General features: G+C 38.1%; 1 protein-coding gene across 7 annotated transcripts in view; it reads right to left on the bottom strand.

The window, feature by feature from the left end:
- The window catches only part of LOC131229406 (uncharacterized), a 115,366-nt gene that overhangs the window by 20,106 nt on the left and 82,165 nt on the right, over positions 1–13,095 (bottom strand). For all 7 annotated transcript variants that reach the window (XR_009163311.1, XR_009163310.1, XM_058225355.1 and 4 more), the window contains one exon: positions 3,301–3,368. Coding sequence is in view for 5 of the 7 variants with exons in the window: in XM_058225355.1 (XP_058081338.1) it covers positions 3,301–3,368 (68 nt within the window). In the remaining 2 variants the exon portion in view is untranslated. The remainder of the gene's footprint in view (positions 1–3,300; positions 3,369–13,095) is intronic.

Raw genomic sequence — 13,095 nt, 5'->3', positions numbered from 1 at the left:
CGCACAAACGGTGTCCTCCTCAGACTGTGAAAGAAATTGAAGCACTTTCTCTCTCATTCACATGAACAAGAGCAACCGATTGGGGTATGAGAGGCTTCAAAAGCTAGTGTACTACCACTACAACATGAAGCAACGAGAGAGATAGCTACGAACGGAAGAAAGAAGAAAAGCACAAGACCCGTTAGGCTTGATGACGATTTGCCAACATGTATATGCTGAAGAAGGTATAGAGGACCCACTTTACGAGTGGGTAAGGTCAGATGACTTGGACAACGATCAGAGCCGCATGTAGAGGAGAAAACGTCACATGGATTAATGTTGACGCTCATGTACAACATGCTAGATCTCCTAATGAAGCTTTTGACTTATTGACGAAAAATCTAGAGGGCAACCTGCGGCAATCACTATCACGTGGAACACGTGGTGGCGAGACTTTATCCGACATTGAAAGCGAGACAAAGAGTGATGCAGGTGATGGGTCTGGTGATGTTGATGATGGTGACTCTAGCGACGATGGTGATGGTGGTGATGGAGATGTTGGTGGTGACAGCAAGACTCATCCTAGGAGTCAGTCTGAGAGGCCTCTTAGCCCATTCACTAGGGAGAGGGATTTTGATCATGTCACCCAAGACACTCAACCACAGTTCTCTCCCACAAGAATCACGACCCCACCTTGTCAATAATAAAGCATATAGGTGTAAGAAACTATTGAAGAAGAAGCATGCCTAGAAGCTGACAAATTTAGAGGAGTAATTCATAAAGTGTAAGAGGGAGCGCGTTGGTGAGAGGCGAGGTGGCTCTATTTTTGGATCATGATCAAGGAAGGGTAGCTCGAGTTCTATGCCATAGTATGGATATGGATCACAGAAACAAGAGGGTAGGTCAGAGTTCTGTGCCACAGTATGGATATGGATATGGTCCTGGTGGATATGCAGCGAGCGACTCCAACAATTATGGCACATCATTTTTCGACTACAACCAGCAGTTCACTTCCACATATGGACAAGGATATGGGTTGTATGGATACTCAAGAGCTACATATGTGCCCACCCTAGATCCATATCAGCCATAGATTGTGGGGATTACGCAGTACCCACGGATGAGTGTATTAGCTCAAATCGAAGAGGACGAGTACCAACGTTATGTCAGAAAATATTTTCACTAGTACCATTTTACTATGACCTAGGCACAATAATGTTGATTTGTGGAATAACAGTACTAGTCTCAACCCCATCGAGATAGAGGTGATGATTTTAAGCCACTGAGCAATTCCTTGTGGGTCTGAGCCACAACCACAAACATTATTCATAGGTATATTTCTAGTTTTATACTTCTTTTTCTTTTGAATGTACTCTTTGTGTTACATACATGTTTTCTTACATTTATCAATGATATGAATAGACTTTGAATATACTTGCATTAGTCCAATCAGACAACGCATAGCTTAGGACCCATATACAAAGGAAACCTATTATGTGCACTTGTTTTTTGTGATTTTATGATTTAAAGTGTGTAATAATGTCCTTTATAGCAATCCCTAAAGTTTCATTGAAAAATTCAACCAATTTCCCACTATTCCCCAATGTTTCCCAAAAAGTGCGATAAATTCCCCGAAACAAATGATATTTCTCATGCGATAATCGATACGTAACGCAATACCGATATGTAAAACACTGCAAGTCAACGAATATTATGTCACCAAATGAGTACTACATCCATAATTTTGAACATTAATTAATTATTTATTATATTTTAAAAAATCATCAAACACCTTTAAATGCTCTAAAAATGCGGTCAATTGACCATTAATAGTAAAGAAATTTCGAAAAAAAGATTAATAATTTTATGATTAATTTTTTTCTGAAAAATCTCCAAAACTATATGAATTGGTAGATCAAGCCTCATACATGTTTGATTTTATGCACGGACATTCAGATTGCAACTAATTTCGAAAAAATTGAGGAAATTTTGAATTCTCCAATTTCTCCCAAATTTGACCACCTACTCTCAAATCCCAAAATTAGAGTGTACGTGACAAAAGTAGAATTTCAAAAAATATATATATATTTTAATATTTTTTAATTAAAAATAGTTTTTTTCCAAAAATTCTCCAAAACTACATGGTTTGGTAGATCAAGCCTCATATATGTTTGATTTCGTGTTTCGACAATAAAATTGCAACCAATTGGGGAGAAATTGCGAAATTTCAATTTCTCCCTAATTTCCCCCAAATTGGACCACTACCCTCAAATCTCAAAATTGAAGTTTTAAATCCTTGATTTTTCATGCAAAACATGAAAAAAAAAAAGAAAAAAAAAAAAGAAGCATTTCTAACCTTTTGGCACTTATTTGATATAATTTAAACAAAAAAAAAAATTGATCAAAATGCGAGAGCACTCACCGAATCGCGCGCGCGCGCGCGCACACACACACACACATATTACATCCATCCATACATACATATACATACATATACACACATACAAACATGCATTTCATCTACAACCATGCACACACACATATTACATCCATCCATACATACATATACACACATACAAACATGCATTTCATCTACAACCATGCACCCATAAAAAAATTTTGAAATGGAATTTTGTTTAACAAACTAATTTTTTGGCAATATCGATATATTGACAATATTATTGAAATATCATTAATACATTGTCGATATCAGCGACACCTGGAATTTACACAGTTTGGAATTTTGTTTAACAAACTAATTTTTTGGCAATATCGATATATTGACAATATTATTGAAATATCATTAATACATTGTCGATATAAGCAACACCTGGAATTTACACAGTTGAAAATATTGGCAATAAAAGCGACACCTGAAATTTACACATCAGAAAATATTGGTGATACTAGTGACATTTAGAATTTACATAGTTGAAAATATTGGCAACACATTGGCAATACCTAGCAATATATCGCCGATACCTAGAATTTTTTATACTACTAGTGTTATCAAAATTGCTGAGCCATAGATATAGATAATATCGGGGAAATTTCGATAATATTGGGGATACTCCAAACGCCCCCACAATCCCTCGTTATATAATGAAATTTCTGATAATGACAAAAGTGATCTTAATCACAAAAGCAAGAATACCCATCATGTCCTGAACCACTATAAACAAAAGAGCAAGCATAGAAATAAATCTAAGTGAGCCTAGTGTACAGCCCACATCCACATCCATTAACAGGCTTCACATTGCTTCACAAAACAGTGACTATTAGTAAAGAAAGTTCAATACATGTAGCTATTACGTCTTTTACCTATCACGATATGTAGGAAATATGCCAAAGATAACTCTCAGTATTTCCAGATCATCAAACAAGACACCCTACAAAAAATAAAGACATGCAATTGCTCTAATCAGTATGAAATGTCTGCTGAAAAATGAACCTTCCAATATAACTACATTCGCTGCTATTTTTGGAAGTATAAATACCAAATGATTTAAGGCTTTATACTTGAAGTAGACTAGTGCATTAATAGCCATATTGAAAAAATCTTTCAGAAACAAGTAATGATTCCATGAAGACAAGTTGTCGTAACAAAATGCACAAGAATTTTCTGTTTTCGGTAAATGCAAGAGATTTTTTAAACCAGATGTCAGAAACTTTTCCTAGATCTTCATAGAAAGGCTGTTCCAGTTACCACAAATAGCAGGGACAAGGCAATGATGATGACAGTGATTTCTGTCTCTTGTTCAGTGGATTCATTTCCAAAGATCACATGCATGAGTAGGATGCCAACAGCCTCTTGATGGTTGCATGATGAAACTAAGGCATATCTTGCGTGTTTTTCTCAAAGAAAAGAAGATTTTAATGCCAAAATTTTCACACGAATAGATGGCAGGAGAAGAGAGCTGACAGGCAATGACATTGAGAAGCCAGTTTTGCATGAATAGATTGTTGAGATAATGCTGAGGTATCATATTTTTCTGTGAAGGTGTGTTTATATTTCTGTGGTCCTGGGTGTACCATTCCTTTTTTAAGACTGTTTTTAATGAAATTTCTGTGGCCCAGCCTTGCATGTTTTCCCAAAAATAGATCTGGTCCACTCAGCATGTGGGCCCCAACTTTTAGAAATGGGTAGAAGGGTTAGAAAACTTTAGCCTGGTTTTTCAGAGCCATACAATTGAAGCCCGTCTGAACAGTGCATCAACCTGATTTTCGGCTAGGGAATGAATATAGTGGTTCCTCTCATATGGATAGATTGGATCTTGGACCTGTCCTGTCATGCTGGCACATGCGTGACATGCACATGAGCTTTATCGCCCACGACATGTGCGGGCTTAGCAAAGCACTATATAGACATGCATACATTATATATAGACATAATATGGAAAATTTTCCTATAGGGCCAATTGTATGGGAAGCTAAAATACATTCGAGCTGTGTGGGGTGCACTGTGATGTTTGTGTGCCATCCAACCTGTCCAAGGTTTAGTCCTGAGCCCAAAAATCAGCCTGATTGAAAACTCAGGTGGCCACACGACAGGGAACAATTGACAATAAATTGAGAGGGGGACACCCACCACAGAAATTTGGGGACCTTTTGAAGCTCATCAGGTAGTGAAGATGCCATCCAATCCACACATCTGATGTGTCTCACCAGGATGAAGGGAACCCCAGAAAATTAGGCCATTCCACAACTCATGTGGACCACAATGTGTTTGCGGTAACGATAATATCGGCCAATCCTACGTACAAGACATGGGGGGAATTGCAAAATTCCCCTGTATCGGTCAATATATTGTCAATATCTCGTGATAAATCACTGCATCAGCAATATACGCAAAATATCAGGAGAGGAGGAGGAGGAGGAGAAAGGAGAAGAAGCAGAAGAAGAAGAAGAAGAAGAAGAAGAAGAAGCATAGGGGTTGGACGTACTTTTGAATCATAAGCAATACAAAGTGGATGAAATAGAGCCCACAACCTTATGTGTTAACACAAAATGCTACTAAGGCAGGTGCTAAAGCCCCAGTCGACGGATCTAGCATCCAATCGCAAGGTGGATCTAGCATCCAGTCTACGGATCTAGCATCCAATCACATGTCTACCGCCTCTTCGGCGAGAAATTCAATACCCATAGGTCTATAATACCCCTTGCACTCATTTCGAAGGAACATAATTCGAATCCATTCAGACTAATAATGAAGGCTAAAGGACTCCAGATGCAAACTCTCATCAAGGTGAGCCTCACATGCCTAAACACTCCCATCTTCCACTGGGAGGGCTTTGTGTCGTGCGTTGGGTCCCTTAGGGGAAACCATAGCGCCATGTGCCAAGTTCACAAATGATAGGACTTTACGCCCAAGCGCAGACCTATTACAGCATCTACATCGAGGTGTGGAGCACTTCCTCAGCCCCTGTCAAAGGACCACAGGCACGAAAGCTAGAGACCAGCCTCTCTCTTAGGCCAACTCTCATGCCAAGGCACAAACCTACTGCATCATCTATGCCAGGGGCAAAACATCGCAAAGGTTTGATATCTACTTCATCTCTGGCATGTGAAACCCATGGCATTGCTAGACTGATCCAAGCTTGTGTACGCTAAGGCTGTCGCGAGTCTCTTGCCTAATTAATGATCTGAACACTAAAGACAAAGGACCATAGATTAAGGTTTATTATGTTATCTTTTACCATGTAATAGGGTAGTTCACTCTAATTTTATCTTTTAATCAAGGGTTTTCTCCAGGGATGTAATTAAGGGCATCTGCTAAACCACAACATGAAATGTAACTTGTTCCCAAATACTAATGAAAGCCCTTGGCATGACATGTTTTGGGTGCATATCTAGCACATCCTTTTGCGAATGGATTCCTAAATAATTAATGCCATTGTAACATTAAAAACCAACAAACAAAAGATATTTTGTTGTGTAGACATTTGCATGTGACCTTGTGAAGCCTCTGGGTTGTGGGCCTTTAGTCTTTAGTAATCTAACAAATAGATTACAAATTAGACGCAATATTAAAAACCAATAAAATAGATGACAAGGAGAATGACAGAGAAAAGGAAACAATACCCTTTCCCCCAATAGGTGTTAGGGTACTATCTACAAATTTCACAAGACCTAAATTTAAATTAGCATTAAATGAAGAAAAAGAAACAAACATACTTGTCATAGGATCAGTAGCCCCTAAATCAATTGCCCAATGACTTCACAAGAAACACTGTGAAGAGCAGTGATAGTATTACTGATGGGGACATCAGAGAACCTACTCGGGTGTACTAGAGACGGAGACGATCACCCACATTAGCACATTTTTCTTTATGGATGGGAGACGAGTTCCAAATGGGGCCCGCCGGACCATTTTGAAGACCCCACTTTGGGATGATGCATGTGGGCTGCTTAGGAGACCATTTTAGTCATATGATTTCTATTTCGTGTCGAACCGACTATTGGATCTTGTCGATCAGGCCATCGGGCCACCAAATCTTTTAGATCTGGACCCCTTGGACTCTGATCTTGCTTTCGTTATGTTTTTTGTTATTTTTAAGAGTTATTTGATTATTGAGATTGATAATAAATATTTTAGTTTTCTTATTTTCAATGATGGGCCGCTTCACTTAAGTGAGTGGCATAGTTGTAATTATGATGTATTTTTAATTCCAAATTTTTAATTATAAAAGCAAAGGGGGGGTGGGTGGGTGGGTGGGTGGAGTTCCAACCCTAGTAGAGATTTGTTAAGGAAAAAAAAAAAAGAATAAAAAAGCTCTCTTGTGTGGAGGAATTTTCCTCCTTATTTTCTAGGGTTTTGTGAGAAACCCTCCATTCTAATTAAACTGTAAAAGGGTAGAAGCTTGTTTGGTGGTGGATTCCCCAAGGTACATCCTTCCTCTTTCTCTTCTTCGAAAGGTATTCTTCTTTTTCTTCTCTCGTCTTCCTCTTTTCCCTTCCATTACAACCTTCTAAACTCTAGATCTACAATTTCTTATTTTACCCAATTTCTAAAAAATCCTAATTCCAAAATCCTCAATTCCCATGAACCCTAATTTTTCAAATTTCAGATTTTCCCCTTCTAGCCCTAATCATAAAACCTACAAATCTATCCTTGAGTGTGGAACGTGCCTATGCTAAATTGGAAGTTTAATCCTTCCATCGGGCCTATTTTTAATTGATTTACGTGATTTCTTAGCATGACGGCATGTGATTTAGATTAAATCAGATTTTATTTCCTATTGTTTACTCTTAATTACTTAGTGGGTTAGCATTTTTTGTTAATTGAATTACTTTATGGACTCTTTCATAATCTCCACATTGCAAGCTAGCATTAAATCATGTGTCCTGCATCAATTACCTGTCTTAGCCAATGAGGTAGACGAGAAGACCTTATTCTAAGTGGCATCCCCGAACAAGGCATCATACTTGTTTTTTGAGAAATGAACTACATCACCAACTAATAGAACAATATGTTAAGTTGTGTAAGGTATCGTCTCCATAATAGTAGTTTGAGAATCCCTGCCATCTGAAGCTGTAAAGTTGGCTTCTCAACCTTAAGGTCGACCATGAAGGACCCAAAAACGCTCCCCTACCAGGAAATTCAAGCAAGCCAATGCAAACCATTTCTAAGAAAAACTTGAAGAAACCTTTGAACAGAATCTATCCAAACCTGTATATCCAGCAAAATTTGTCTGCCACAACCAATTTTTTGAGAAAAATTGTTAAAAAAACGCTTCGAAAATCTAAAAGTCAATAGATTTGTGAAGACCATCAAGCTTTGTTAGTCAAAAGATCCCTTTCTCTTCCTTTTGCAGATTGACTTGAAGCACTTTTGGATCCCTTTCTCTTCTTTTTATGGATTTACTTGGAGCTCTTTTGGAATTTTTTTTAAAGCCTTGCTTGTCATACTTCTAGCTATACCTGATTATTGCAGTGACTTGGTGTTGATTGGTGTAACGCCTAGTTAGTTATTATTCTTCTATTTGTTTGAGATTTACTATGGCTTCATCTTCCACATCTGAGATTGTTAATCCCATCAACTCCAAAATGGATAGGTTAGTTATTCATTCTGAGAATCCCAGGATTACAGACTACGACACAGACTTAAATCTAGCAATTATCTTCAGTGGTCAAAAGCTAATGAGATATTTGTTAGAGGAAAACAAAAGTTGGGATATATAGATGGCAGTATATCAAAACTACCTAGGACCAATCTCTCTTATGATGAATGGAAATCAAACAATTTGTTGGTTATGTCCCAACTCTTAAATTCTATGGAACCAAAGGTTGGTGAAGGTCTTTTTTGGCTATCCACTGCACGTGAGATTTGGTTAACGGCTTGTTGTATCCTATTAAAAGAATATGGCATGCATTTATAATATAAGGAGATTAGTCATTTAAGATAGGAAGATAGATCGGTGTCTAATTATTATGCCAAGATGTGTTGTTTGTGACTGGAATTGTTCCTGGATTATTTTCAATTTGTGCGTTCCACAGATGCTGAGGCATATAAAAAGAGTATTAAGAAGAAAATGATTTTTGAATTATTGACAATTGCTAATCCTAAGTTTGAACCTGTTCATGCAAATGTCTACATTATGAACAAAAATGGCAACTCTAATAGAGATCGAACCCAAAATCTCTTATTCTCTTCTCCCCATTTGCACCTTATGCACCACAAATACCAATCATCGAGGGGCATTTTTGGCACCGCGATTGGTGCAAAATGGTGACTCTTGACGGAACATTCCTCTTTAAAGCAAAAGCCAAGGAGAACATATTGCATACATGTATAAATGGCCTACTTACCTCTTCTACCCTAAAAAAGGTACTTGTTATTATGGTTTGCAAGAGTGTCATCACACTTGCAATAAGTGGCCTACATCGTTCCTAAGGCATTTCTCTTCTTCTTCCCCATGGAAGGTTTCATGATTTCTTTGTTGAGCAGCCCACTCGTGCCACGCACTCTCACTACTACTCAAGCCAAGGCCTTCCTACCAAGGTGTTCCAAGGCAGTAATAGTGGGCGTAATGGTGCCCACCGTTACCATTACCATTACGGCCCCCATAATGGTAAATAATAATAATAAATAAATAAATAAATAAAATTGTAAAAGAATCCAAAATTTTATCCATTAAATCCAGAAATTTTTAAATATTCTAAATATGCATTCATTTGTAATTTTGAACATATTTATGGTGGTGTAACGGTCCACTCTTGGGTGAGAAAGTTGTCTCAGGCTGTCTGATAAATTTATGAACCTAACAACCTGGAATTGACTGCAAAACTCGTAGATTTAATTTTCTATCTGATTACTAATACCAATAGATATATTAGAATGAAAGTAATATCAAAATATCTCACATGTGTACGTGTTTGCTATTATTTTCCATAATTTACTCTATATTACATACCCGAGGACTTGTATAAATTACAATGTCCATTCTATTTAACGTCTTTAATATGTCAAACACCTCTTATCTTGTGATTCATGTCCTATCATCCTCGAGATATTAAAAAAATAATAATAAGTGTCTGATTTACTCCATTGCAATTCGATTAAGGATTACTTAATTGGTTGTCAGAAGAGTTATTTTAAGCACAAGTTCGGTAGTGTCGTGTGTGCTTGCTTGGTGAATGTGTGGGTAATGGGTATAAAAATACTTACCTTAAATGTAAATAATGTTTAAAAAATATATATACTTACCTTGATAAAATTCCCGAGTCACTACCAAAATGAAAATCTGCTTTGTTGTGGTTGCTCGACCTCCATGTCCTCGTCATCACCAGGCTACGGCTGTGGAATGGGTGTTGCATATCCATAATATCCAGTACCAGAGGGAAAGACCATGTCAACAAAACTCGAGGATGACATATCCTGATTAGGCAATAACTCCAACCCCGAGAAAGGATATCCACCAGTGCTCGTCGAATAACCATACAGGTGCCCGTACTCGAGTTGTTGACATTAAGAATAGATCTGTGATGAATAACTTGGATTTGAATATGGATATCTGTAATCATATGAAACATGTAGATCAGGAGGACTACTCCAACTTGAATGTGACAGAACATGCTTCGTATAATCCCATTGGCCGTAAGAATACCCATAATGCCCGAGACGGTAAGTCTGTAGATGTTCCAGACCTCCCAGTGCACCACTGGAGCCAACCTCCTCCTGCTGGCTGTTCCAGACCTCGCATACCCCGTCGATGCTCATCAATCTCGCGATTTGTTGACGACTATTTGGTGTGTCGAGCAACACCAGAAGTGGGACCAACATTATGTGTGTCATCACCACCACCATCATGGTCATCCATCTCTGTCTCGCTACTATTATTGCTCATACTCTTCCCCTGGGCCGGAATTTGCATGAAATTTACCCCTTTCTGGGTCCAACACAACTACACAACTCTCTTGCCGCTTCATGCATATTATTAGGTCATCCACTTCCAGGTCTTCCTTATCCTCTTCTATATGTTTTTCCCTTACTTCCAACCAATGTTTTAAATATCGTTATCACGTAATGTATCACGCCCTTGGGATACGGATACATATCGGTTGTCGCATGGGATATATCGGTTGTACCGTGTAATTTATCGTTGATGTTGGGAAACATCGGAACATTGGGAAATTGGTTGAATTTTCAATGAAACTTCAGGGATAGTTGAAAAAGACATCAATACACACTTAGAAATCAAAACATTACAAAAAAACAAAAGTGAAAAAAAATAGGGTTTCCTTTTTATGGGGTGCTAATATATGCACTTTCCAACTGAACTAATGCAATTATATTCAAAGTCTATTTATATAATTTATAAACGTAAGAAGAAATGTATGGAAACCCAAGCAATACATTCAAAAGCAAAAGTAAAAGTAAAATCACTAGATTAGGTTACATACATGTTTAGTTTTGTGTTTGGATACAAAGACTGCAACTGATTTGCGAGAAATTGAGAATTTTAGATTTTTCTCAATTTTCCTCAACTTGACCCATCTCCCCCAAATCTCGAAATCGAAGTTCCAATGATTTTTCATGGAAAACATGAATAATCATAGATTTGTAACCGTTTGACACTGGTTTAACATGATTTACCGCAAAAATATGGATCGAAAATTGAAAATGCTCACCGAATCGAATAGGTGGGATATATCGACACCACTTGTGTGTTTTGTATCACACAGGTGGGATACAAGATATATCGTGGGATATATGGGCTAATATCGTCAATATTTAAAACATTGCTTCCAACCAAGGTAGAAGCGGGCCATCCTCATCATAAATATTGTCCAAGTTTATTAGACAGAAGTCTGTGTTACCGGCAACTGTTGTAATGCTCCTATGATGTTGTCACATTCTTAGCCTTATATTAGTGCATGAAGACAAGTCGATCCAACCTCCTAGTCTGCAATCTATTCCTATTCTTCGAATGAATAAGTGCAAAACAACTCTAGTTCCTTTCACAATTATTGGAATATGTTGTCCGGCTCAAAACTTTTACTGCAATTTTTTAAAGAGCATTCTCACTTTCTCCAAAATTCATCCACCATTTGGCTAATTGCAACCTATATAGTGCATGTTGTGCAAGAGCATCTCCAAAACTACCCTAACGATTTCCAACTGTATCTAATTCATACACCCTTATTTGAATATCTAAGTCAGGCTTCATCTCCTTATTACATTCTTTAGCTCGACATGAACCTCATCATCCACAAAAAATGATTTGGCATCTCTCTGCCTAGGATTTAGATAGTAACCCATAGCATGAAGATCGTGATGGAGTTCTCTTGTCGATCATCTTTCAATAAGACTCCCAGCTTGTACTATGACGTTTAATTGCCTTCTTTGCCTTATACATGGCATCATAAAGGAAGCCCACGCTAAGTGCTTCGTCGGTTTCAACAAGACGAAGTATCCTCATTAGCGGTTCCACCTTTAGGATCTTGTGGACGTTCTTCCAATATTTGTTGTCCCTTATGGTCCTCACAACCTCAATGGGTGTTCCTAATGTCTCCTTCTCATATTTTGTATTGAGCCAATCTCGAGAAGCGAACATCTCACTTGACTCTCCCCTAGGTTGGTACAAACTCTCCAAGGCTATAAAGTTAGTTGCAAATCTAGTCGCCGTAAGCTTAAGCAACTCTCGTCCCTTCGTGAACCCCCTCATTATACCGACTACTTGATTATGGTGGTAAATAAATACCGTCGCTTCTCTTACCCTTTCGACCATTTCCTTAACACTTCTTCTTCCCAATATAAGATCAATACAGTGAGCAACACATGGTGACCAAAATATGTGGTCTCTTAACCATCAACTTTTGTCTTGCAGGCCTATATATTGCTTCGTTATCTGTCACAATCTGCACCACATTCTCCTCTCCAATCTCATCCACTACTTTATCCATCAGGAAAAAATATAAATAACAATTTTCATTTCATCCGATGCATCAATTGACTTATGGTACACCATTCTCAAGTGGCAGTACACCATGAAGTTAATCATGTTGCGTCTGGTTGTGTTAGTCCAACCATCGCACATGATTGTGCATCCTCTGGCCTACCATATGGGTTTGAACATAGCTACACACTGTTCGTGATGAGGACATCGTGCACACGCACGCCCGCACACCACCACCCCTACGCACGCCCGTACGCAAAAGGAGGACCCCACCATCGATCTGGCTCGATGACGACGTCCAGGGAGGGTCTCCTAGTTAGAAGACAAGTTTTGGTTCAAAAAAAGTGTTCCCGATAGTCAAGAAAAGCCCATCATGGGATCTCATGATCGTAGCCCACTCGTCGGATTGATTTCATATTTTAAGTTTTGCTTATTGTTATTATTTAGAACATTGTGAACGCTTTAGATTTTTCTGTTTGGTTTTTATTTTAGTTTACTTCATCGCCAAGTAATAAGTTGCGCACATGGTGCAAGTTTTGGGGTATAAGATTTTCCTTATAAATAGGCACCCCTTGTAGTTCTTTTGATTCATTGAAGTTAATAAAAAAATTCCTGATTTATTTTTCTGCTCTCTTCGTGAATTGTGGAAGAATTCAAAAGTGGGTGCGAAGCCCTCCCTTTTCGAATGGCTAACTACCGTCGTGCGAAGCCACATCGA

The sequence above is a fragment of the Magnolia sinica genome, chromosome 16 (assembly GCF_029962835.1).
Source record: "Magnolia sinica isolate HGM2019 chromosome 16, MsV1, whole genome shotgun sequence".
Taxonomy (NCBI): Eukaryota; Viridiplantae; Streptophyta; class Magnoliopsida; order Magnoliales; family Magnoliaceae; genus Magnolia; species Magnolia sinica.
Note: the sequence above shows the minus strand (reverse complement) of the source record. Positions and strands in the feature narration are given on the sequence as shown.